The 22,670-nt window shown below is 46.6% G+C and overlaps 1 protein-coding gene across 1 annotated transcript in view; it reads right to left on the bottom strand.

Annotated features, from left to right (window-relative positions):
* Positions 1 to 552: 552 nt before the first annotated feature.
* CNOT1 (CCR4-NOT transcription complex subunit 1) overlaps positions 553 to 22,670 on the bottom strand; it is a 101,467-nt gene continuing 79,349 nt past the window's right edge. The window contains 17 exon segments of the mRNA XM_068260314.1: positions 553 to 1,516; positions 3,431 to 3,565; positions 7,081 to 7,213; positions 7,297 to 7,477; positions 10,020 to 10,169; positions 10,402 to 10,575; positions 13,668 to 13,769; positions 13,848 to 13,965; positions 15,799 to 15,962; positions 16,042 to 16,290; positions 16,380 to 16,611; positions 18,587 to 18,756; positions 18,863 to 18,971; positions 19,055 to 19,197; positions 21,791 to 21,985; positions 22,064 to 22,135; positions 22,137 to 22,184. Coding sequence (XP_068116415.1) covers positions 1,438 to 1,516; positions 3,431 to 3,565; positions 7,081 to 7,213; positions 7,297 to 7,477; positions 10,020 to 10,169; positions 10,402 to 10,575; positions 13,668 to 13,769; positions 13,848 to 13,965; positions 15,799 to 15,962; positions 16,042 to 16,290; positions 16,380 to 16,611; positions 18,587 to 18,756; positions 18,863 to 18,971; positions 19,055 to 19,197; positions 21,791 to 21,985; positions 22,064 to 22,135; positions 22,137 to 22,184 — 2,454 coding nt within the window. The 3' untranslated portion in view covers positions 553 to 1,437.

Raw genomic sequence — 22,670 nt, 5'->3', positions numbered from 1 at the left:
ACAAGAGTATTTGGCTTGAGGAATGCCCTATAAACTATAGGAAAGAAACACAATTATGCAATGAGTAAAAGTTCACCTCGGATCCACTTAAAGACCTCACCATCCAGGATGTAGCTGCAGGTATGGTTGTTGGCAAACAGTTTGTCACAGGGCCAGGGAAACTAGTCGTCCCATCTCTACTCCCTACTACATATTCAAATGCCCCATCTCAGTGATCTGCAAACTTGGCTCTCCAACTGTTAAGGAACTACAAATCCCACAATGTATTTGCCTTTATGAGTCATGCCTGTGGCTGTCAGACTCCTGCAATGCATTGTGGGACTTGTAGTTCAACAGCTGGAGGGCCGAGTTTGCAGATCACTGGCCTATCTCAAGGTGATGAGCGTGGATTCTCTGTCCTTATCCCATGTATAGAACCTGTTGCTGCGGTGCCAAAAACAGACGTGGCACTAAACCGGAAACACGGGACACGGAAAGGCAGCAGCACTGGTGTCACAAAACATCAGGCAACTAAGACTGGAGAAAAAAATAAAAAGGACCGTTGACCACTGCTGCAGCTGAAGACTTTTAATGTGTAACTACATAATCATTCGTACATACAAGTGAGAAGTGAAAGCCTACAAAATACATCACAGGACCAATACATTTACAAAACATTCAAAATTCTTACAAAATGGCCTGTATTGGTCCAGGAAAGTGGGTCTTTTTTATTTTTTTTACAAAGTGAAGAGATTTCAGCTCCTCCTCTTCCTGTGCCAATCAAACTAAAAGCCTCATGTACAAGTTTGAGAAAATAGTGTTGGGGGTCTCTATACAAGCAGGTATGTCAGTGAACGGCTCTGGCGTCCCGCCGCGCCCAGCGGAACAGGAAACACCTCTAGGTTTGTAAACAAAAGAGAGCAGCAGAAATAACGAGACAGAGACTGGTTGCCTTAAATACAGAGTTACACCCCGGCTGTTCCCTGGCCCATCTCCTCGCCCACCCAAGTGCCCGGCATCTGGCAGTCCCACCCACCGCCACACCAGTCCGTAGGCTGCCAACCAATCTGCAAACTATCCACTCCAAGACGGGAGAGGCTCAAATATTTAGCTCTTGGCCCCTCCGTCCCACTTCATCGAAAAAGAGAAACCAAAGACTGAAAGCTTTTGCTTTTTTTGCATTCAATATATTTACACGAGATCAAGAAAAAAAATTATTTTATATATTCACAACAGTTTGGCCAAAAGTGGATTTGGGCAAAAAGAGAAATAAAATAATCCATTCGTCATTGTGAGTCCCTCTGAACCAGGAAGATATGTTAGAACAATGATCAGCTGAAACGTTTAGCCGTCAGAGGAGACGACCTCCGGCGGACAAGTCAAGCTCAAACTCTTCACATTGCTGGTTCCATGGGCTCCTATTGCCAGACTTCAGTCCATGAGGGCAAAACGGGCAACCTAGCTTGCCCCAGAGCCTTCCATCACCTGCTGGGCCTGCTTCTGTCCCATGCAGCACTGCGCCACCGACTGGAATAACCTGGGGAAGAGAAGGCAGGTCAATAGTATGGTATATATACACCTCATGCAGCTGTCTGCAGTCTCATTTGTAGCGTGTATTTACTGTAATAGTCCTAGTCAAAGCTATGCAAAGGATAGATCTAGTGTACTTGCAAGCTCAAATAACAGTTTGTCTCTTGGGTATGAACGGTTGGCCTATTAGAATTATTTTCTTGAGTGAAAGTAACTTCAGAATACAGATGGTACACCTTGTAGATCAACATATTCCTTTTTTTTTATCCTTGACCCTGGAGTCAAACTCATTACCTCATGCTTCACGGGCAGAGGCAGTACCTCAGGACTACACCGCTGACTGGCAAATTCAATGTTGCCTCAAATTCAAGGCTAAGCTTATCTTCACTTAAACGTGGCGACAAGTCTTTCCAATGTGGATACCCTGAGATTCAAGTAATTCTCGTATATTCAGAAAAGTCAGTGTATAAATATGGGCTCATAGAGCTCAGAAGTAGGAGACGCAGAGAAACCTCCTATATCACAATGGCTCCACTTAACAAGAGACTGATTTATGACTAACTGTGTACCCAGATGACCAATGCCTTTTTAATCATGTTAGAGATATATTTATAACCATGTTCCAATTTTATTTTTGTATAAACTTTTATAGAACTACAAGAATACATTTATATAAGGATTCTGGTCTGAAGGTGCCCATACATCTATAATGTCGTGGCCTGATCGACCATCCACGTCAATAAATTTACTGAACCGGATGAAAAGCAGGGCCACAACAAGCATGCCTGACCGATGTTTTGATCAAATTTTGGGACAAAATTTGTCTAACGAACCAGTTAAGCATGCTGGAAAATCCCAGTCTGACGTGGCCAATCGGGTGGGTTCTATATAGCAACAACCGATGTACACGCTGTTGCGCACCCCCCCCATGTACAGTGTAAATTCTCACCTGTCCCACTGGTACGACTCCCAACCTCCTCCCCCCAGTCACGCCCATGTAGTGTGTAAATTCTCACCTGTCCCACTTGTGCGACTCCCAACCTCCTCCCCCAGTCACCCTTGTGTGGCCCCAAGCCTAAATCTATCAAAAATCTATCCGTGATGTATGGGCAGGCAACAGACCTCTCTCTGATCAGATTCAATCGAGATCGGTCTCACGGTTGATCTGCCCGTACATCCCTAGATGTATGAGCACCTTAAGACTCGTTATTTCATTGGGAATATCTGTGATGCTACAAATACATATTGTGGCGTGACAGTGGCTGAGAGCCCTCCTGACTGCCCCCTGGAGGATTGACGCTTCATTGAGTTTACAATTCTCCGCAGTTGGTTCACCTAATTTATATAGGACCCAACAATTCACCATATGAGTAACCATACAGCACTATGTTCTGCAAATCACCAAAATAGTTCACAGAAGCCAATACTCGGCGTAAACAGGTGTTACGTAAACACCTTGTGTAACAACTCATGTCAGCAGTGCCACATAATCAGACGGACTGTATTTAGAGATGGTCTGGCGGAGCTCTCTTATATACAACAGCAATAGAGTATAAAGTCTACCGTGAGTAACGCTCTTGCCGACAAGCCAACCAAACCCCCCCCCCCCCCCCCCCCGAGGGTTTGCAGTCAGGGTCTCAGCAGTGATTCTAGCACCTTCACCATTAGGCTGATCACACCACTTGTGTCTCCCAACGCCAGTTCACAACTCACCGCAGTGGCGGCCCCAAAGGGCCCGTACCTTCTATGATTGGAGGTCAATTCCCAACTGCACAGGGTGCACTACTAGACAAGGGGCAGGAAGCCGCACAGCATCAAGAACCCAACTTTTTATAAAAAAGCAGATAAGCACACATCACACCACGGTTCAACAAGTTGCCTCCTGTATTGTCAAGCAGTAGGACAAGGGCAGAATACTCACTTCTCAATCTCTGGGGCACAGTGTACAAACTCATGATTCCAGAACTTGAAAGCTGGGTTCTTGATCAGCTCAATGAAGGTGATGAGAAGACCCCAGGGGTGAGGTCTGTTCACAATCAGTCGCTCCAACAGAACCCTGCAAGTCAGACAAAGGCTTTGTCAACATAGCACAGAGATACTACAGCATGTGGACCATTGGCTTTAAAGCGGGATTGTCACCATAAAAGTCACATTCCAACAGCAACTGGTCTGAGTGTATTAAGTGATAAAGATGCTAATCCTGCATTCAAAACTTTTTCTGCTGTTATGGTTTGGAGTTATCACATACCTTAAGCTGGCCATACACTGGCCCGATTTACAGCCGTTTGGCAGCAGATTTGATCCCAGGGATCGAATCTGCTGTCGAATCGTTCGCGCTACACACCGAATTTCGATCCATTTCGTCCGATCCCGTCGAACGCGCCGTGCGGAAAATAACCGTCGATCGCCCACGGGTAAAGAGCGCATCGCTAGCGGCGTTCGAGTGCCCGACGACCGACGCAATAGAGCGGCATACATTACCTGCTCTGCCGGCGCGACTGCCCCCGCTCGTCTCCGCTCTGGTCTCCGGCATGCCTTCACTTATTCCTGCCCGGCAGGAAGTTTAAACAGTAGAGGGCGCTCTACTGTTTAAACTTCCTGCCGGGCAGGAAGAAGTGAAGCATGCTGGAGCCAGAGACCAGAGCGGGCGAGAAGAGCGGAGAGAGACCCGGGACCCTCCTAATGACCTAAATGGGTCATATACTGGTCGATTTCAGCCATCAATCAGAAATCGATTCTATCAAATTCCCCATTCGATTGATTTGATCTAACTGACAGGATGAAAAATCTAGGCTGATCGGCTGCTGGCAGCAGATCGACGGCCCATAGAGTTGCATTGGATCTAATGGTGCAATAATGCAGTTAGATCGATTTCCAACAGATTTCATTCTGCAATCTATTGTAAATCTGTTTCTAGTGTGTGGCACACAGATTCCTGTCACATTGGACTTGACAGGCATCTGCCAAAAACCTGATGGTCAAACCTGCTGCTAATCTATAAGTGTATGGTCACCTTAAAGGACTTACGAGGCCAACTACGTAAAAAAAAAAGTCAATTACCTGCCTCTAAGTTTCAGGCACGGAGGACGCCGTCCGCGCCCTCCGTGCAGCGCCGCCGGGTCCCCCGCTCATTATCTCCCCCCCCCCCCCCGGGCCGGCTCCCGACCCCACGGCCCGGGTCTGGCTCTCCTTCCCCTCCAAAGATGGCCGCTTCCTCTGGCCGCGGCTGCGCAGTCCGCCTGGCCGCGAATGCGGCTGCGCAGCTCTAGGGCCAACTCCTCCGATCTACGCTACGTAGCGTGGAACGGAGGGGTTGGCCCTAGAGCTGCGCAGCCGCATTCGCGGCCAGGCGGACTGCGCAGCCGCGGCCAGAGGAAGCGGCCCCATCTTTGGAGGGGCTGGAGAGCCCGACCCGGGCCGTGGGGTCGGGAGCCGGCCCGGGGGGGGGGGGGGAGATAATGAGCGGGGGACCCGGCGGCGCTGCACGGAGGGCGCGGACGGCGTCCTCCGTGCGTGAAACTTAGAGGCAGGTGATTAACTTTTTTTTACGTAGTTGGCCTCGTAAGTCCTTTAAGGCAGTGCACTTCCTAGTATACACCTCAGTGGGAGTGTCTGAAGACTCTGGGAGGAGGGCGGGTAACGAATACACAATTAGCAAGAGGAGAAAGGAGAAAAAAAAAAAGAAAGAAAAAAGTGAGGGAGGAAATGTCAGGATTAGCTTCATTCAAAGGAAACCAAGATGGAAACTGCCTAGAATAGGATTCTCTGATTTTCCTTTATAAAATTCACAGGAATCATGTAGACAGTGCAATAACATCTGTTAAGTAGAACTAGTATTTATCTACTTATATATGTGCTTTTTATTTCTAGGTTTGCATGGGTATCACTAGTTCTGTAAAGCGAATCCGAGATAAAAATCTATCTATAACAAGTATCTTGTCTATATACATCTTATCTAAAGTTTAGGTAGTTTGCACAGCAAATCTAACTGCAAACAGCTTCAATAGTTTATGATTATTTATTCCTGTGATACGAGTGCAGCCATGATCTGTTTGTGATCATTACACAAAGGTAAGCTGATAGCATCACCAGCCCTCAGCTCACTCCCCTCTCCTCTGCCTCTGAAATCTCTGGCTAGTAACAACCTCCTCCTCCGACAGCTCCCATAAGCCCTTGCTACAAAAGGAGCTGTGGGCAAGGCTTTTTAGTTCATGGGGAATTAGAGTAAAACTAAACAAAAAGTATTTGGCTTGAGGAATGCCCTATAAAACTATATGCAAGAAAAAAAAAAAAAAAAAAAAAAAAAACAACTCCTGGGGGGTACTTACCTCAGGAGGTGGGAAGACTCTGGATCTTAAAGAGGCTTCACCCCTCCCCCAGGCATTTCCATGTGTGCCGCGCACATGTGCAGTAGTGGCTCTCCACTCCAGCTACAGCCCAGAAGAGTGGCCCGGATCAGGCTCGGCCATTTCCGCTGGAGCCCGAGCAGACAGCCGCTACTGGTTTACAGGGTTTTATTTTAGAAACTATGAGGGAGGGGGCAGAAGAAGTTAGGGGATGTATTTTACAATGAATTAAAATTTTTGCCCACACTTTATCTTGTGTACTTAAAGGAAAACTGAAGCAAGGGGTATATGGAGGCTGCCATATTTATTTGCTTTTAAAGGGAACCACAGACAAAGCATACCTAAAAAATGGTAAAAGATGTTATACATACCTGGGGCTTCCTCTAGCTCCATAAGCCTGGATCGCTCCAACGCCGCCGTCCTCCACTGCCTCTATTTGCTGGTACCGGGCCTGTCACTTCCGCCGGACGTGACCAGTTGTATGCATGTGCATGTGCTCCCTCCGGATTTGTACGCGTGCGCCTGCGTACTACGGAGGGAGCAAACTGCGCTTGCGTCGACTGGCTCGACTGCCCGAAATGACGGGACCAGGTGGCATGGGAGCGATCCAGGCTTATGGAGATGGTGGAAGCCCCATGTATGTATAACATCTGTTATTGGTCTCTTGTTCTCTTTAAGCAATAACAGTCACCTGGCTATCCTGCTGGTCCTCTGCCTCTAATACTTTTAGCCATGGCCCCTGAACAAGCATTCAGCAGTTCAGGTGTTTCTGACATTGTCAGATCTGACAAGATTGCTGCATGCTTATTTCTGATGTGATTCAGACACTACTGCAGCCGAACAGCAGCAGGACAGCCAGGCTACTGGTATTGCTGAAAAGGAAATAGGTCAGCCTCCAGATCCCTCTCATTTCAGTTGTCCTTTAATACACAGGATAGTGTGTTTTTTTACTTTCAATTATCACTGGCTTCTGGCTGAAGCTGTGATCATTCATTCCCAGGCACTTTGATTGGCTTTAGGAATGCATGTTCCCATTCACCAGTCATTGTTCTAACGGCAACCAATTGGGCGCATGTTTGCTGCCTTTGTAAAACAACCAAGACACTAGAGTTTTGGCCTTGGACACAATTCCTGGTCTGGGAGTCTCGTTATAACCATGAAGTAAGAAGTTTCCATTTCTCCCATCCCTTCAGCCGCCACGCAGGGCTACATACAAGGGTCTCACCTGGTGATTTGCTCCTGGATGGCCTCTGTATTGGCCTCAGCAAAGAGGTACAGCATGGTGCAGCTGAAGTAGTGCGTGTGGCTGTTGGGGTAGCGCAGCTGGTTGGCGATGGCGTTCAGAAAGAGGTAGCGTCCTGTACAGATGGAAACAGACTTTAGTCATTCAGGAAACTAGCTAGACACCCTTAAAGCAGAGGCACTGAAAATGCTAGATCACCTTCAGTGTCCAGGTCCACAGCCAGGTTCTGGAAGATATCCATGTGGGCAGAGTGGGTGATGGTGCTCATTGAGGGTGTGCTGCCTTTGTTGTGGATGTGCGCTATGGCCTGTGTGCCCACATAAAGGACTAACGCATTAATTAGCTGAATGCTGTACCGGTTCCCAGGCTCGTTCGATACCTGCAGAAGAGAGTACAAAGTAAACATGCTATGTTCAAATATAAACAACTTCCCACCATGAAATTATTTTGAGCCACCAGTCATTTGTGCACAGGATTGGGATTCTGTCCTGACACCAAGCCCAACCTCCTCTACCCTCCTACATTCCAATGCTTTTATACTGGCATACAATATCTGGGTAAGCCATTATTAGCAATATAGTATGAGATGTATTAAAGGACCAGGTCAAGGGAGAGAGTCACAAGAAAAGATCACAGTTTGCCTCCTTTTACACTTATAATGGTCCGTCGTGCTGCCCAAAAATGCTGCATGCCATTGTAAAGGTAGGGATAGCACCATCACAATGAACGCAGCGCGATGGGTCCTGTCATAACGCCACAAGACAACAGGGTGTCACGCACGATGGAAGGGAGGCAGACCTTCACTGGAAAGTATGCCTCACAGTGTGGTTGCACCGCAGCAGTAACATGCAATGCGATCTTTCAGACAGTTGCAGTGCGATTGTACAGCAATCACCCCACAATGGAATAGATCAAGTGTAAGGCAAGTATATTTTATTTGCCCCAGATACACTTTAAACGTTGAAATGTGCCGCTAAGGGTTGCTGGAAACTGCTTTTGACTCCGAAACGATAACACATTCCCAGCATGGCCACATGCTTTAATTAATGAGTAGATGAAGTAAAAATACAGATGGCATGGGATGACTGAAATGTTACTTCCTGCAGACACCTGACTCCATGACAAGAATTCTGGGATGACTGAAATGTTACTTCCTGCAGACACCTGACTCCATGACAAGAATTCTGGGATGACTGAAATGTTACTTCCTGCAGACACCCGACTCCATGACCAGATTTCTGGGATGACTGAAATGTTACTTCCTGCAGACACCTGACTCCATGACAAGAATTCAAGGATGACTGAAATGTTACTTCCTGCAGATACCTGACTCCATGACAATAATTCAAGGATGACTAAAATGTTACTTCCTGCAGATACCTGACTCCATGACAATAATTCAAGGATGACTGAAATGTTACTTCCTGCAGATACCTGACTCCATGACAAGAATTCTGGGATGACTGAAATGTTACTTCCTGCAGACACCTGACTCCATGACAAGAATTCAAGGATGACTGAAATGTTACTTCCTGCAGATACCTGACTCCATGACAAGAATTCTGGGATGACTGAAATGTTACTTCCTGCAGACACCTGACTCCATGACAAGAATTCTGGGATGACTGAAATGTTACTTCCTGCAGACACTTGACTCCATGACAAAAATTCTGGGATGACTGAAATGTTACTTCCTGCAGACACCTGACTCCATGACAAGAATTCTGGGATGACTGAAATGTTACTTCCTGCAGACACCTGACTCCATGACAAGAATTCTGGGATGACTGAAATGTTACTTCCTGCAGATACCAGACTCCATGACAAGAATTCTGGGATGACTGAAATGTTACTTTCTGCAGACACCTGACTCCATGACAAGAATTCTGGGATGACTGAAATGTTACTTCCTGCAGACACCTGACTCCATGACAAGAATTCAAGGATGACTGAAATGTTACTTCCTGCAGACACCTGACTCCATGACAAGAATTCTGGGATGACTGAAATGTTACTTCCTGCAGACACTTGACTCCATGACAAGAATTCAAGGATGACTGAAATGTTACTTCCTGCAGACACCTGACTCCATGACAAGAATTCTGGGATGACTGAAATGTTACTTCCTGCAGACACCTGACTCCATGACAAGAATTCTGGGACGACTGAAATGTTACTTCCTGCAGACACCTGACTCCATGACAAGAATTCTGGGATGACTGAAATGTTACTTCCTGCAGACACTTGACTCCATGACAAGAATTCAAGGATGACTGAAATGTTACTTCCTGCAGACACCTGACTCCATGACAAGAATTCTGGGATGACTGAAATGTTACTTCCTGCAGACACCTGACTCCATGACAAGAATTCAAGGATGACTGAAATGTTACTTCCTGCAGACACCTGACTCCATGACAAGAATTCTGGGATGACTGAAATGTTACTTCCTGCAGACACCTGACTCCATGACAAGAATTCTGGGACGACTGAAATGTTACTTCCTGCAGACACCTGACTCCATGACAAGAATTCTGGGATGACTGAAATGTTACTTCCTGCAGACACTTGACTCCATGACAAGAATTCAAGGATGACTGAAATGTTACTTCCTGCAGACACCTGACTCCATGACAAGAATTCTGGGATGACTGAAATGTTACTTCCTGCAGACACCTGACTCCATGACAAGAATTCAAGGATGACTGAAATGTTACTTCCTGCAGACACCTGACTCCATGACAAGAATTCTGGGATGACTGAAATGTTACTTCCTGCAGACACCTGACTCCATGACAAGAATTCTGGGACGACTGAAATGTTACTTCCTGCAGACACCTGACTCCATGACAAGAATTCTGGGCAGTTTTTTCACATCTAACACTTAGGCGGTTATGGTTTCCATCTTTCCGACTACTGACCTGCAGATTACTGCGGAGCTCTGATAAGAAGGTGACGGGGGAGCGAGTCTTCAGGTAGGAGTCCAGGTCTTTCTTGAACTGAGGCGGCATCACACTGGTGAAGTTTGTGAGGATTCTGGGAGCGATGTTAATCTCGCTCAGCATATCCACCTGCAAAAAGCAAAGCCGTGAAAACCACATCCGCCAGCGGGACGTGCAAGCCGAGATGAGCATAGCGTGTCAATCGTTCCCCCAACGAGCCATCAAAGGCCCAGAAGAAAAAGGGGGAGCGGAGATGATTCTGTAGCACCACAGCGTAACCACTGTCCACGTGAGGAACACTGGTTTAAAAATGGTGCGGCGGAAGAGATCAGGAGTGGTTAGTTCCACAGAAGCGCCTCACCTTGAGGTTGGGAGTGAAGGGATCTGGAAGTCTCATGTTTCGGGGAAAGGCACTCAGGATCAGATTCCTCAGCTGGATGCAGTTTGGTGGGATGACGTCACAGAAGCCATAGTGATAATCACAAAGGAACTCTGGGAAGTCATGGAGTAGTACCAGCAGCACGCGCAGAGTGCCCTGTACAATACACAAACATTACCAATGTTATCAACCTCACATCAAACCAAGCTTAAAGGGAACTTCAAGTGAGACCTGGAGGCTGCCATATTTATTTCATAATCATTCCTTAACCATTTCCGGTGTTCCAACAATATAACATTTAAAATGAGATGAACTGAACGCCATGTGCCCTCGCCCATTCACTTTGCTTGCTGGGCCGTGGGCTCAGTCCTGACGCCAACTAATTTTTTATTCTGAATCTACTTTGATAGCGGACATCGCACACAAGGCCCCCCCGCCTGTTTGCTGGCCTTCGGGACAGACACTCGGGTTGCAAAGTTAGTGCTGCTGGTGGGTATTAGGTTAATTTACATGTTGCATGACTGCACATGCTCAGTAGCATTTGTATACCATTATGATGGGCATGCTGAAATGTTGGAACACTGGATCTCTGGTACGTATATAAACACACCTCTGAACACTTTACTTAGCTAGAGGAAGGCCCAGATAAATGAATTATCAGGCATTTTAATGAAAATGAGATTTACTTAAGGGGAAATAACCTGTGGTAGGGAAATGGTTAATGCAGATTGCGTGGCAGGCCTGCTGACCCTGTGTACGCACCATGCAATTTCCCGTCAGATGGGTGGAATAGATCATTTCCGACAGGTCCGATCTGCTTTCCAATCGTTCTGATTGATTTGCATGAACGTAACCAGAAAAACGATCGGAAAGCTGATCGGATCTGTCAGAAATTATCTATTGATCCATCTATCTGATGGGAAAATTGCAGGGTGTGTACCAGGCATACTACTTTTAGCCAAAGTCCCTAAACAAGCATGCAAATCAGAGGTTTATGACAAAAATCTGACAAGATTAGCTGCATGCTGGTTTCTGGTGTGATTCAGACATTACTGCAGCCAGAAAGATCAGCAGCACAGCCAGGTAACTGGTATTTAAAAGGAAATGAATATGGCAGCCTCCATATTCTTCTCACCTCGGGTTCCCATTAAGTTGACCTCACACCAAGACAAGCTCATTATTACCAGTATAGTTAGCACAACTGAAATGCAGCCCCCTCTAATGAGGTCTGGAGTAGAGCGCAAATTAAACTCAAATTTGCATGAAAAACAGCCAACAGACAGGAAGTGCATGCGACGGACCTAGCTCTAAGCTGCATGCAAATTGGAATGTATTGAATTGACCATCTTTAGATGAGCAGACGAGGCCGTCAATAGAGGCGTGGCTTCAGTTGGAATTGCCGTCTCTGCTGGCCAATGGGAATCCGTTCCAGCAGAGAGGGGAGGAGTGTTACAGTGCGGGGGCTAAGAGAAAATCCTCATCTATGGAGTGGGAGGGCCCAGGTTCTCCTGTCTGTGCCCGCGCTCCCCTGCTGTCCTCACATTCAACCTGCAGGTCCAATGTGTCTGCAGCCTCTTCAAGCAGCCTTCAGAAGTACTTCCATCCCTGAGTACTTTCCCAGCCCAAGTAATGTGTTTGTGGCTGTGCAGTGCAGATGCGCCTGTCTTTACTCCGGCAACACAAATGCTACCAGAGGCTGAAGACATTCAACCCGCAGGTGTAATAACTAACTAAATTTAGCCTGAAATTATTAATTACTCATCACGTCAAGCCAGATTATATATCCTGTCAGTCTCATGAAGGTCTTTTCAATATGTCCTTGTGTTCATAAAGATTGCATTTACCGACAAGAGTTTTATGTTAGTACAAGTTTTGTATTTTATGTGTCAATAAAGTTGTATCTATTTGTGTAGTGCAAGAGTGGGTTGTGGGGCCTTCATGGAAAATACTGCCATACTTAAATATGGGTTTAGTGGATCGCCCTATTAAAGGAATCAGGCGATTTGACAAAATTCTGCTTTACTCACCTGGGGCTTTCTCCAGCCCCTTGCAGCTGACTGTCCCACACTGTCACCTCTGCCCCACTGTCGCCGCACGGCAAAAACATTTTTTTGCCCTCCCATTGATTTATTTAAGCCCAGTCGCAAATGCAAGAAAAATGCTGCAGGCAGTAGTTTTGCGACTGGGTTAAAATCTCATCCCACCACTGTGAAAAAGGCACCAATATCACCCTTGGGCTAAGATATCAAACGGAGGGCAACTTTTTTTCCCCCGCAAACGCAGTGCTATACATTTTTTTGTGATTATCCATTTAAAAATTGGTCACCTGTGTAAGTCCACCCATCAGAAATCACAATCAGGCCTCAATTGCAACTAGAAAACCTGTTGATTGAACCCATAATCAGGGTGGAACAAGTGTTTTGAAAGTAGTGATAATAAGGATGGTGAATAATATGTACATTTTTACTTCATTCAGGTTAAAGGGTAACTGTCGGGCATAAAATAATAAATCAATTCTTTATTTTTATGTGGTAAACCAGTAATTAGGATGCTAACCAGGCAATCCAAAAGCTAAAATCACCATTACTTTTCTTGTTGATAAATGATCACTCCCCAGTTTACCTGACTCTTATTTAGTACACAAAGGAAGTTGCAGGGCATGCTGGGTTGTCCTTTTTTCTTCTCTACTTTCCCTCAGACTTAATGCAGCCTGATTGGCTGAAGCCTCTTTCCCTCCTGTTTTCCCCTCCCACACCTTTGTTCCTCTACGATTGGCCAATATTTCTCAGGCTGAAACAATGCACTTTCTATAGTGAAGGGCGGATATTCCATCACGACTGGCTTTCAAATAGCCACAGTAAATATGGAAACTGTCTAGAATAGGATTCTCTGCAAAATTCACAGGAATCATAACATGGACAGTGCAATACATATATTATGTAAGTAGAGTGAGTATCTACTTATATATTTGTTTATTCTGAGATAGTATGGCTGACAGCTCTTCTTTAAGTTTAAGCAGCACATTTCGATCGATTTCCAGCTTGGCAGGATTCAACTGGTGCATTTCCAAGCTAAATAAATGTGCATACACAAGTGTAGAGGACAGCGTTGGCACTGCAGTGTCTGAAAGGGGGGTGTCTGTCCGGGGATCTACGTTGCGTTCTCCAGAAATAAAAAGTAGCAGAAGATGTGGCGGTGTACAACGAGGAGGGGGTTGGGTTAGACACAAGGAGAGATGGAGGACTTACCTTGTATAGGATTTGCATAGGTTTGGTTAGTTCCACATTTCTCAGGAACGGGGCTAGATATTTGAAGAGGTCGATCAGTAGCTGTGCATACATTGGCCACCCCTGCAGGAGAGAGAGAGAGGGTCACTCCGGCTCTTAGCAGCCATGGCAGATATACACACCCGGGCACAGATAACTTACCTTCTGCTGAGGAGTGTGCGCCAACATCCGTGCAATGAAGATACGATGCGATATCAGCTCCAGCCATGCGTACACAAACCCAGCTGCTTTGGTGGGCCGCAGGATGTGGAAGGTGTTGCTGAGGAGACAATGATCAGATGATCAACCACCAGGACAGATCTCGCGCTAATTGCATCCATAGCTACAGACGTTAGGATGGCACAAAGATCATTCCATCCAAATATTTCATGCATTTGCAGCATCAGTTAAAACACAGACATCCAGCGGGTTTGTTTTGCAGGTGGCTAGAATAATCAGACATCTTTTCAGCTTGTTTTAGCTTAATTGTCCCTAAAATAAACGTCCCACTAGGTATATTCAGAAATGGAGGGGAAAAACCCAAAAGGGGGTGAGAATGTCATTACCCCTGTAATGTTTGCCAATGACCTCATCTAGCTATTAGGCTAGGAATAATTTGCATCAGAGAAACCTATGAACTGGTGTAAAGCAGTTTTCTGACAATTACTAAAGGATCCAATGAAAACAGATTACATTTCATTAAACATACAAGAGACAGAACGCCTTTATATTGAGTTTTTCTCCTGGCGGACTCAAAGCGGTCAAGGCTGCAGCCACTTAGGGCACACTCCACGGGCACCAGGATTATTAGGGAGCTTTGCCCAAAGACTCCTTACTGATTTACATGCTGTGTGAGCTGGGATTCCAACCTTGGTCAAAACTTCAATTTCTACATCAAAAGCAACAGCCTTACCAGTAAGCTATCCAGCTGACCCTATATTCTATAATAGGTGACTATCATGGTTACACAAAGCTGTAGGGGGCCTTTTCTATGATTGCCCAGAGGCTTCCTGGTCTTCCAAATACCCCTTTTGCAATAAAGTTGAAGATTGGTCACAAGGCCACCCTCCCCTCTCGCGCTTGTACGGGCCGCGCGGTAGCACGAAGCCACATGCATAGTTCTCCCTCCATGCTACTGTGCAGGTACACTTGTAGACGGAGGGGAGCACAGCCCCGAAGAAGCGGGTGGCGGGTGGCAGGCAGCAGCGTAGGGGTCCTGGACATCAAGGAAGCCTCTAAAGTGGTCCTTAAACTAAGGCCCGCGGGCCGAATGCGTCCCCCGAGGCTTTTTCACTGGCCCCCAAACACAATGTATAACTTATAGATGCTGTCAACTGCACCATTAAATATTAGTGGCCCGCATATAGAATAGCAGTGCTGGCACCACCCATCCACATACTGTAGGAAGTAATTTGTTGGCTTCCAATCCAATTCTGCATCAGGTGACACTGCTGTCCAACTAGACGGCAGGTTGTCACCTGGGTATGCTTCACTGTCTGGTGCACAAAGATGTACTTTGGGCGCAGTATGACTGAATGGCTGCTGCTGGGAGCTCTCCTCCGGGCACGATTGGGAGGAATCAATACCTAGATTCAATTTAATGTTTTTCAGCATCATTTTTATGTATGTTCCGGCCCCTCTGCAGTCTGAAGTATGTTGATCCGGCCCTTGACCGAAAAAGTTTGAGGACCCCTGCTCTAAAGCAATCAAAAGGCTTGGGGGAAGCCTTTTGATTTTGGGGGAAGCCTTTTGATTGCTTTAGAGCAGGCGTCCTTAAACTTTAATAAGTATGAAACCAGGGCTGTAGAGTCGATACAAAAATCTTCCGACTCCTCAGTTTATGAAACCACGACTCGACTCCAACTCCAGGTACCCAAAATGGCCCTGACTCCGACTCCTTAGTCTAATATTTAATAGGGGTGTGGTTTTTGTACAAAGGAAAAAAAAAATCACCCGACTCCTCAGTTTATGAAACCACGACTCAGACTCCAACTTCGGGTGCCTAAAATTGCCCCGACTCCGACTCCACAGCCCTGTATGAAACTATTTTAAACCTTTAGGTTTGTTAACTGTAACATGGCAAATAAACTCCACCACCACAAACGAGACTCACCAGAAGGCAGTGAGGGTTTGGAAGTTAATAGTCTCAAGCACGTGTTCCGGAGCATTCAACTCCAGCAGCAACATAATAAAAATCCGATGGTACGGTAGCTGCTGGAACTCGCTTTGCCGGACTTCATGGTCTTGGAGAAGGACCCCCACTACGATACCGAGAACCTGTGTGACAGAAGAGAAGACATGAGCGCAATGACCACAAACACCATCCTTCCCAGAAGACAACAGGAGACAAGCTCACTTTATTGAGAAGATTGATCTTTGTTACTGTATTGGTAGCCTCGCCAGAGTGTTTGACCAACAGGGCTATGAGCCTGACAAAGGCATCCAGATTGTGGTAGCACTTGGCCCGAATCATGGTGGGGTTGGCGGCAGGGTTGTGCTGCTGTTCGGCCTGTGCTCTGTAACTGATCTCCACACACATCTCTGTACACAAGCGGAAGAACCGAGTGATGAGGTCATCGGTCTTCAGGATTCCTTGCTGGTGCATCTAAAAATCGGTGATAAAAGCAACATATTAACCCATATACACCATTCATGGTCATGGCACTTTTTGCTCATAACCGGTCCTCCGCTCACCTGTCCAACAAACGCAGAGAAAGCCTTGGTGCTGTCTCGCCCAGCAGCCGCCGAGTGATAGAGATTGACCCATTCTCTCAGAAGGTACTCTGCCTTCTCCCGAAGTCCTGGAGGATCATCGTACTCGGAGGCTTGGGAGATCCCAGAATGCATCATGAAGTTCGGCCCTCCCTGGGCACGCTCGATCATGGCCTCAAAGTTAGAACGCAAAACGTCCATCAGCTGTGGAAGGCTGAAACAGAGGACAGACGTCCACAAGTCAGGGGCTTTGATTTAAGATTTTATAATACTTAATCTAGCGAATCCAAAGGGAAGTCCCAACAACAAAACACGGTTTGAACCGGCTAGCAAATTCAGTCCTCTGACATGACGAGCTGGACTGCAGGCTTGGCACAAAGGTCCCCACCACAATCTACAGCAAACGAATGGCACCGCACGTCAGTGCGTGACACAGCGAGGTTACTATGCAGCAGGAAACAAGCACGTGGCATGTCTAGTGCGCAGCTGCCAGGCGATGGACACACTGCTTTCAGCTGCCTGTGTGATTGGGGCTCAAAGGGAACCTGAAATTTGCTTAGAATTTCCATTACTAGTTGATGTCCAGTTATTTATAGAGTTCTTTAACATGGGCTTTAACCAATTTTGGACCGACAGTTTAAATCTACGTCTGGCGGGTGGCACTGCGGTTCTGACCGGACGTAAGATCTACGTCCCATTCACCGCGCATCCCCGCCACTCTCTACCCGCCGCAATGTGCTGCCCTGCCGCATCTAGGAGGGCAGAGCACTGTGAGCCGGGCAGGAGCTGTTTTCATTGGCTCCTGGCTCTGTCATTACTGTAAGCCGTTCCCATTGGCTTACATTGAGGGACAGGGTCAGAAGCCAATGAAAGCGGCTCCGGACCGGCGCACTGCCGGCATAGAGACGAAAAAGAGCAGCCTGCGGCGGGGACAGAGCGACGTGCAGCGATTTGTCGGTATGTGGCATTTTAGCGTACCAGCAGCCTCTGATCCTTAAGGGGGCAGAGGCTGCTGGCACCGAAGTGGTTAAAGAGGATCAGTATCAAAAAAAAAAAAAAATTCCCCTGGGAGGTACTCCCTTCAGGAGGGCTGAGCCTCTGGATCCTATCAAGGCTTCCCCCATCATCCTCCTCCTACTCCAAATGGTGGCCGCGCTGGGCTCCCAAACGGTGGGCATGTAAATATTTACCTTCCCGGCTCCAGCGCAGGCGCAGTATCTGCTCTCAGCTTGGAAATAGCTGATCCCAGTCAGATCTGCTCTACTGCGCAGTCACAAGACTCCTGCGCCTGCACAATAGGTTATTTCTGAGCGGAGAGCCGCAACAGCGCCCCCGCTGGAGCAAGGGAAGGTAAATATTGCACAGCCTGGCAAATTGTCGGCTGTGCATTCCGTGGGCTGGAGCGAGACCGCCGTGGGATGGAGGACAGGGAAGCCGTGATAGGATCCAGAGGCTTAACCCCTCCTGAAGAGGAGAGTATCCTCCAGGGGAGTTTTTTTGTACAGTCTCTTTAAATAGTAACTGTCCAGCAGAAAATCAATTCTCTATTATCTGTCCATCAATACGGATGCTAACCAGGCAATCCAACAGCTAAAACTCACTCTTTTCCATAGAAGATTATTCCCCAGTTGCCCTGGTTCTTATTTGGTACATTCTCTGACAAAGGAAATTGCAGGGCATGCTGGGTTTTTTCCCTTTGCTCTTCACTTTCCGCACCTTTATTAGGTTATTCCCCTAAGACAACGAATGCAGCCTGATTGGCGGAAGCCTCTTTCCCTCCTGTTTTCCCCTCCCACATGGAATATGCATGCAAAGTCGCATGTAGGCATATGCATATTCCCATTCGCATGTGATTTTTGCATCTGAAAAATATGCCATTTGCAGGCTTCTGATGGAAACGTCCCCTTACTAAGTTACATCACTAAGTTCCTACAATTGGGATTCCAGCTGCACCCTGACCACCCAAGAAAAGGACAAGACAGCGCGATTGTACAACCCCCACATACGACACACTGCACACAGTCAGCGCAGGCACGATGTGAAGGTTATTTTCTGTTGCACCACAGCGTAACCACTGCCCCAAAAACAGGACACAGGTTTAAAAATGGTGCAGTTAACCTGTAACGGGCACCTCCGGACCTCAGCCAATCACAATGATGCTACAGCATAGCAGCTGACCCACAGCTTACCCTTCGGGAGCGTTGCCCCTCGAGTGTGCGTTGATGCGCATCAGCGTTTCAATGGTGTGGAAAAACTCCGCCTCTGTCACATGACTCACGCTGCGTTCATCCACCAGCAGGATCTTCACTAGTTGCATGGCAAAAGCCACTGCCATATAGTTCAGGCCGTTCTCCATGGACTGCAGTAGAGACAAAGCAATATACAATAAGTACGGGTAGCTACAGAGCGACGTCAGATAACTGAAATATCGCAGCACAAGCTTGACAGATGTTGTAAACACTAACTTGGGCTAGATGCACGTCGTACTGCTGCATGTTCACCAGATGGTTCCTGATCAAGAGTTCAACGGCTTCCACGTTGTATTTGTATTCATCCCGGCACTCGATCAAGCACCTGCCAGACAAAGGTGAACGGAGAGACGTCAGTAGTGTGTCTACCGAGAGCTTTCCAAATATGGAGCTGCCACTTGTACAAACCTGGTTATCTGCTTGTTGCACCAAGGGGAACCGTAGGCCCGGCTGTCCTGGAGAGCTTTCAGGACCAGTAGATGGCATTCCCGGTACCTGAGCAAGAGATCAGCATCGGCACCGCTAGTGGCATCCAGGAGACCTTCCACAGCCTGAGCAACAATCAAGGGACAATCAGAACTGCATGCTTCACAAAAGGAAATAAATGTGACATTGTATTCTCATGTCCATCTACAGCAGCCCTGGGCAAACTACGGCCCGGAGGGCATATCCGGCCCAGAATGCACTGTACATCCCACCCGCCGATAGGCCAGATTCCTCTTTCCACCCCCCCCCCCCCCTGCAAAGTCACGAGCGGGTGATTAGCAGGGGTTAAAACAACGACTCACCACTTCCTGCGTCACGTCTCCATGACAACAGGTCGTCACATGACACGGTCAGGGCAGCTGGGTTGCGATATGCTGGCGTGTCATGAGACGCGTGTCACTTGACCGGCTGTTGCCATGGAGATGTGACGCAGGAACCCATGAGTAGGTGAGGTTAAACCCCCGCTAATTGCCCGCAACTCTGCAGCACTATAAAGAGAACTGAAACAGATCATGAGCCCTTCTAAGGTACAGACACGAGTTAACCTCCGTGACGTTTAAGTTCCCCAGGATTTCTGTGCAAAAAGTGATCCAATTTTCATAACCTTTTCCTGTAACTTGCCAAAATGTATCAAGCAAGGGTCTAGTATACAGTGCAGGAGAGTATTGACATGTATGCACGTCAATACTGTTCACAGCATGTTTTGTACTGACGTCTATAACCATCAATGTCTACCACTCCACAACCAGTTTTGGGGCAAGCCAATTAAAGAACAGGTATGTTATTGTGTGGCAGGAGTAGCCCCAAGCAAACAATGGCAAAAAAAACCTCCTTATCTCATGGTGGATTCTCAGTTATTTACAAAAGCCCGTACTGAATTGAAATGGCTCAGTCCAACTGAGAATAGTGTTCCAACAGATGAGAATAATAATAAGAAAGTTGGATGACATCTTTGTAAAGATTCTTTCCAAGGAGTGCTTTTGTAAAGATTTAAGTTAATACTCCCCCCTGTGAGGAGATGGACTGGTCCAAAATTTGTCAGCTTTATACCATCTACCGTTAGCAACAGCAGCATAGGAGAAAATTATTTAATTTAGATCACATTTTACTCTGGGATAAACTCAATGTATTTGCATTTTACAGTTGTCTTAGATAGAGGTCCTTTAAAGAGGAATATTACCAAATGTAAATGAATTGCTTAGTTTACAGTATTTATTAATTAAAGGAATACTATCGATTCACATATTTTTTTTCAATTGACACAGGAATTGTTTGGGAAGTGCTGCTTACATTTTAGTAGCAACTTCTTTGTTTACTGTTAGCAAAATACATTCAAAGTTTACTGACGCCAAAACTGACGGCTGACTGAGCCATGAGGAGAGGGGAAACACTTGATCAGGTAACTATGTGTAGCTCTGTGTGTCACAGAGAGAGACAGGACACAGGAGCTGCAGCTGTTGGGAGCTCTGTTGCTGACTGACCTGTCTGAAGAGAGCAGAGGAAATAATTCTCACAGCTTTTCATACTGTTTTTGCTTTCAGAGTTTGATATGTTTGATATTTGCTTTCTGTAGTCTGATATACAACACTGGCTGTGCATTGAAACAGACACCCCTTCTGCAATTGATTTGTCCCAATATAGCTAAATACTACCCTCAATAAATTACAGCTTTTGCCTCTGATCTTTAACATGAAAAGTAGGAAAATGTTTACACAGCTACTTAGACATTATTTGCACACTGTCATTTTAGAACACTTGGGTATCGATAGTATTCCTTTAAGTAAAAGTTGGCTCATTGTAAATTTTTTCATAACCCCAATTTGCATTCTTTATCACAGGTAGGTGGCGACATCTCCACTGCTGGAAGGTGCACCACTATGGAATGTAGGTTTGTTGTGGGTTCCAGTGTGAGCAGAGCAACACCACTTAATTTCTCAGAGCAGAGTGCAGTGGGAGGAGACTGTTGCATAATAGCCTAGGCTAATTGCTAGGAAGGCGGGGCTACATACCAATATACAGCAATATATAGATATAGGGAGTGTATCCTAAGCTGAAACCAGGATAAGTAACAAAAGTGGGATCCTGAATAGTTTATTACATTCTGCTCTATGTTGCTATGGGGTCTCAAACTCCATTGTTGTTGTAGCCAGTATGGAAATGCAGCGTTTTGCCTGCACGTTTTTCTTGTGTTGTGTGCGTTTTAATGCTTCTGCATATATAAATTGCATGCGTTTTGCATGTATTTTGTTTATGCATTTTATGCAAATCACTAGGAAGTCAAAAGGAAACGAAAATTCTATTTTTTTTTTAAACTGCAAACAAAGCGCACTAAAGCGCAATACCTCTGCTTCACCATTGACTTTCATTGTGTGCGTTTTTGATGCACTTTTGAAAAACATGCAACAAAACTAGCGTTTTTAAAAACGTATAACGCAGAACACAAGTATATGCGTTTTTTTTCTTGCGGCACAATGACTTGCATTATGTGCATTTTCCGCAACGCTGGCATTTCTGCTTAGTGTGTTCCCTGGCTGAGTTAGGCACTCAGTCACCAACAAACAACACCTTCATTTTGGCATTTGTATGAGAAATGGAGACAGAACTGCAGAGAAGAGGGAGACTATTCCCAAGCTCAGCATCCATAGAGTCACACCTCACCTTCTGCAGCAGTCCTAAGGCAGCGATGGCGTCTCTTGTATTGCGGGCAAGGGCCACAGATTCCAGCAGGCTGCGCAGGGCCTGTGCCTGCGGGTTCATGGCCAGTGCGGGTGGGATGGCGTGCAGATGCTGCTCCAGCTCAGCGATACATTTGTCATAGATCTGGGCAACGTCGTCAGTGGCCCAGGCTTGTTGCTGAAACAGGAAGACAGAAGTCATTAGTAAGAGGCCATGAGATGCCTTCAGCACAGAGGCAGACAGCGGGGACGATACCTTCATCGGCTGAGCCAGGAACCCCGTGGGTTGGGTTAAGTCATTGGTAGGTAGGAAGCCGGGAACGTTGCGTTGCAAACTCCTCATATACAGCCAGCTGCTTGGGGTCCACACCGCCCACCTGCAGGGAACAAAGCTTGCAATCAGTGGCTGCCTGCACAGGGTACACCCAGCAACATTGCAGCAGGGAAAAGCACAGGAACTGAAGTACAGGAAATTACTAATCTAGTATTTATAGATCGCTGGAACTTTTCCACAGTGCTGTACATAGGCTTGTCACTAACTGTCGCTCAGAGGGGCTCGCAATCTAATCACTACCAGAGTCCTACATCCATTGTAATCTAGGACCAATTTACTTATCTGTCTGTCTTTAGGATACAGGAGGAAACCCATGCAGGCACTGGGAGAACACACACACACCCCATGATGTTGCCCTGGCTGGGATTTGCACTGGGGACCCAGCGCTGCAAGGCGAGAGAGCTAATCACTGCGCCACCGTGTTGCCAAGAAAAGCCCTCTACAGTGCAGCTCAACATAGCACGAGTATTGTGTAGACTGCTCTAGATCGTCATATGTAGCTGAACCTTTGGGTTCTACCGTAGTTAGT

This window comes from Hyperolius riggenbachi, chromosome 11 (assembly GCF_040937935.1).
Source record: "Hyperolius riggenbachi isolate aHypRig1 chromosome 11, aHypRig1.pri, whole genome shotgun sequence".
Classification (NCBI taxonomy): Eukaryota; Metazoa; Chordata; class Amphibia; order Anura; family Hyperoliidae; genus Hyperolius; species Hyperolius riggenbachi.
This window is presented reverse-complemented; position numbering and strand designations above follow the sequence as displayed.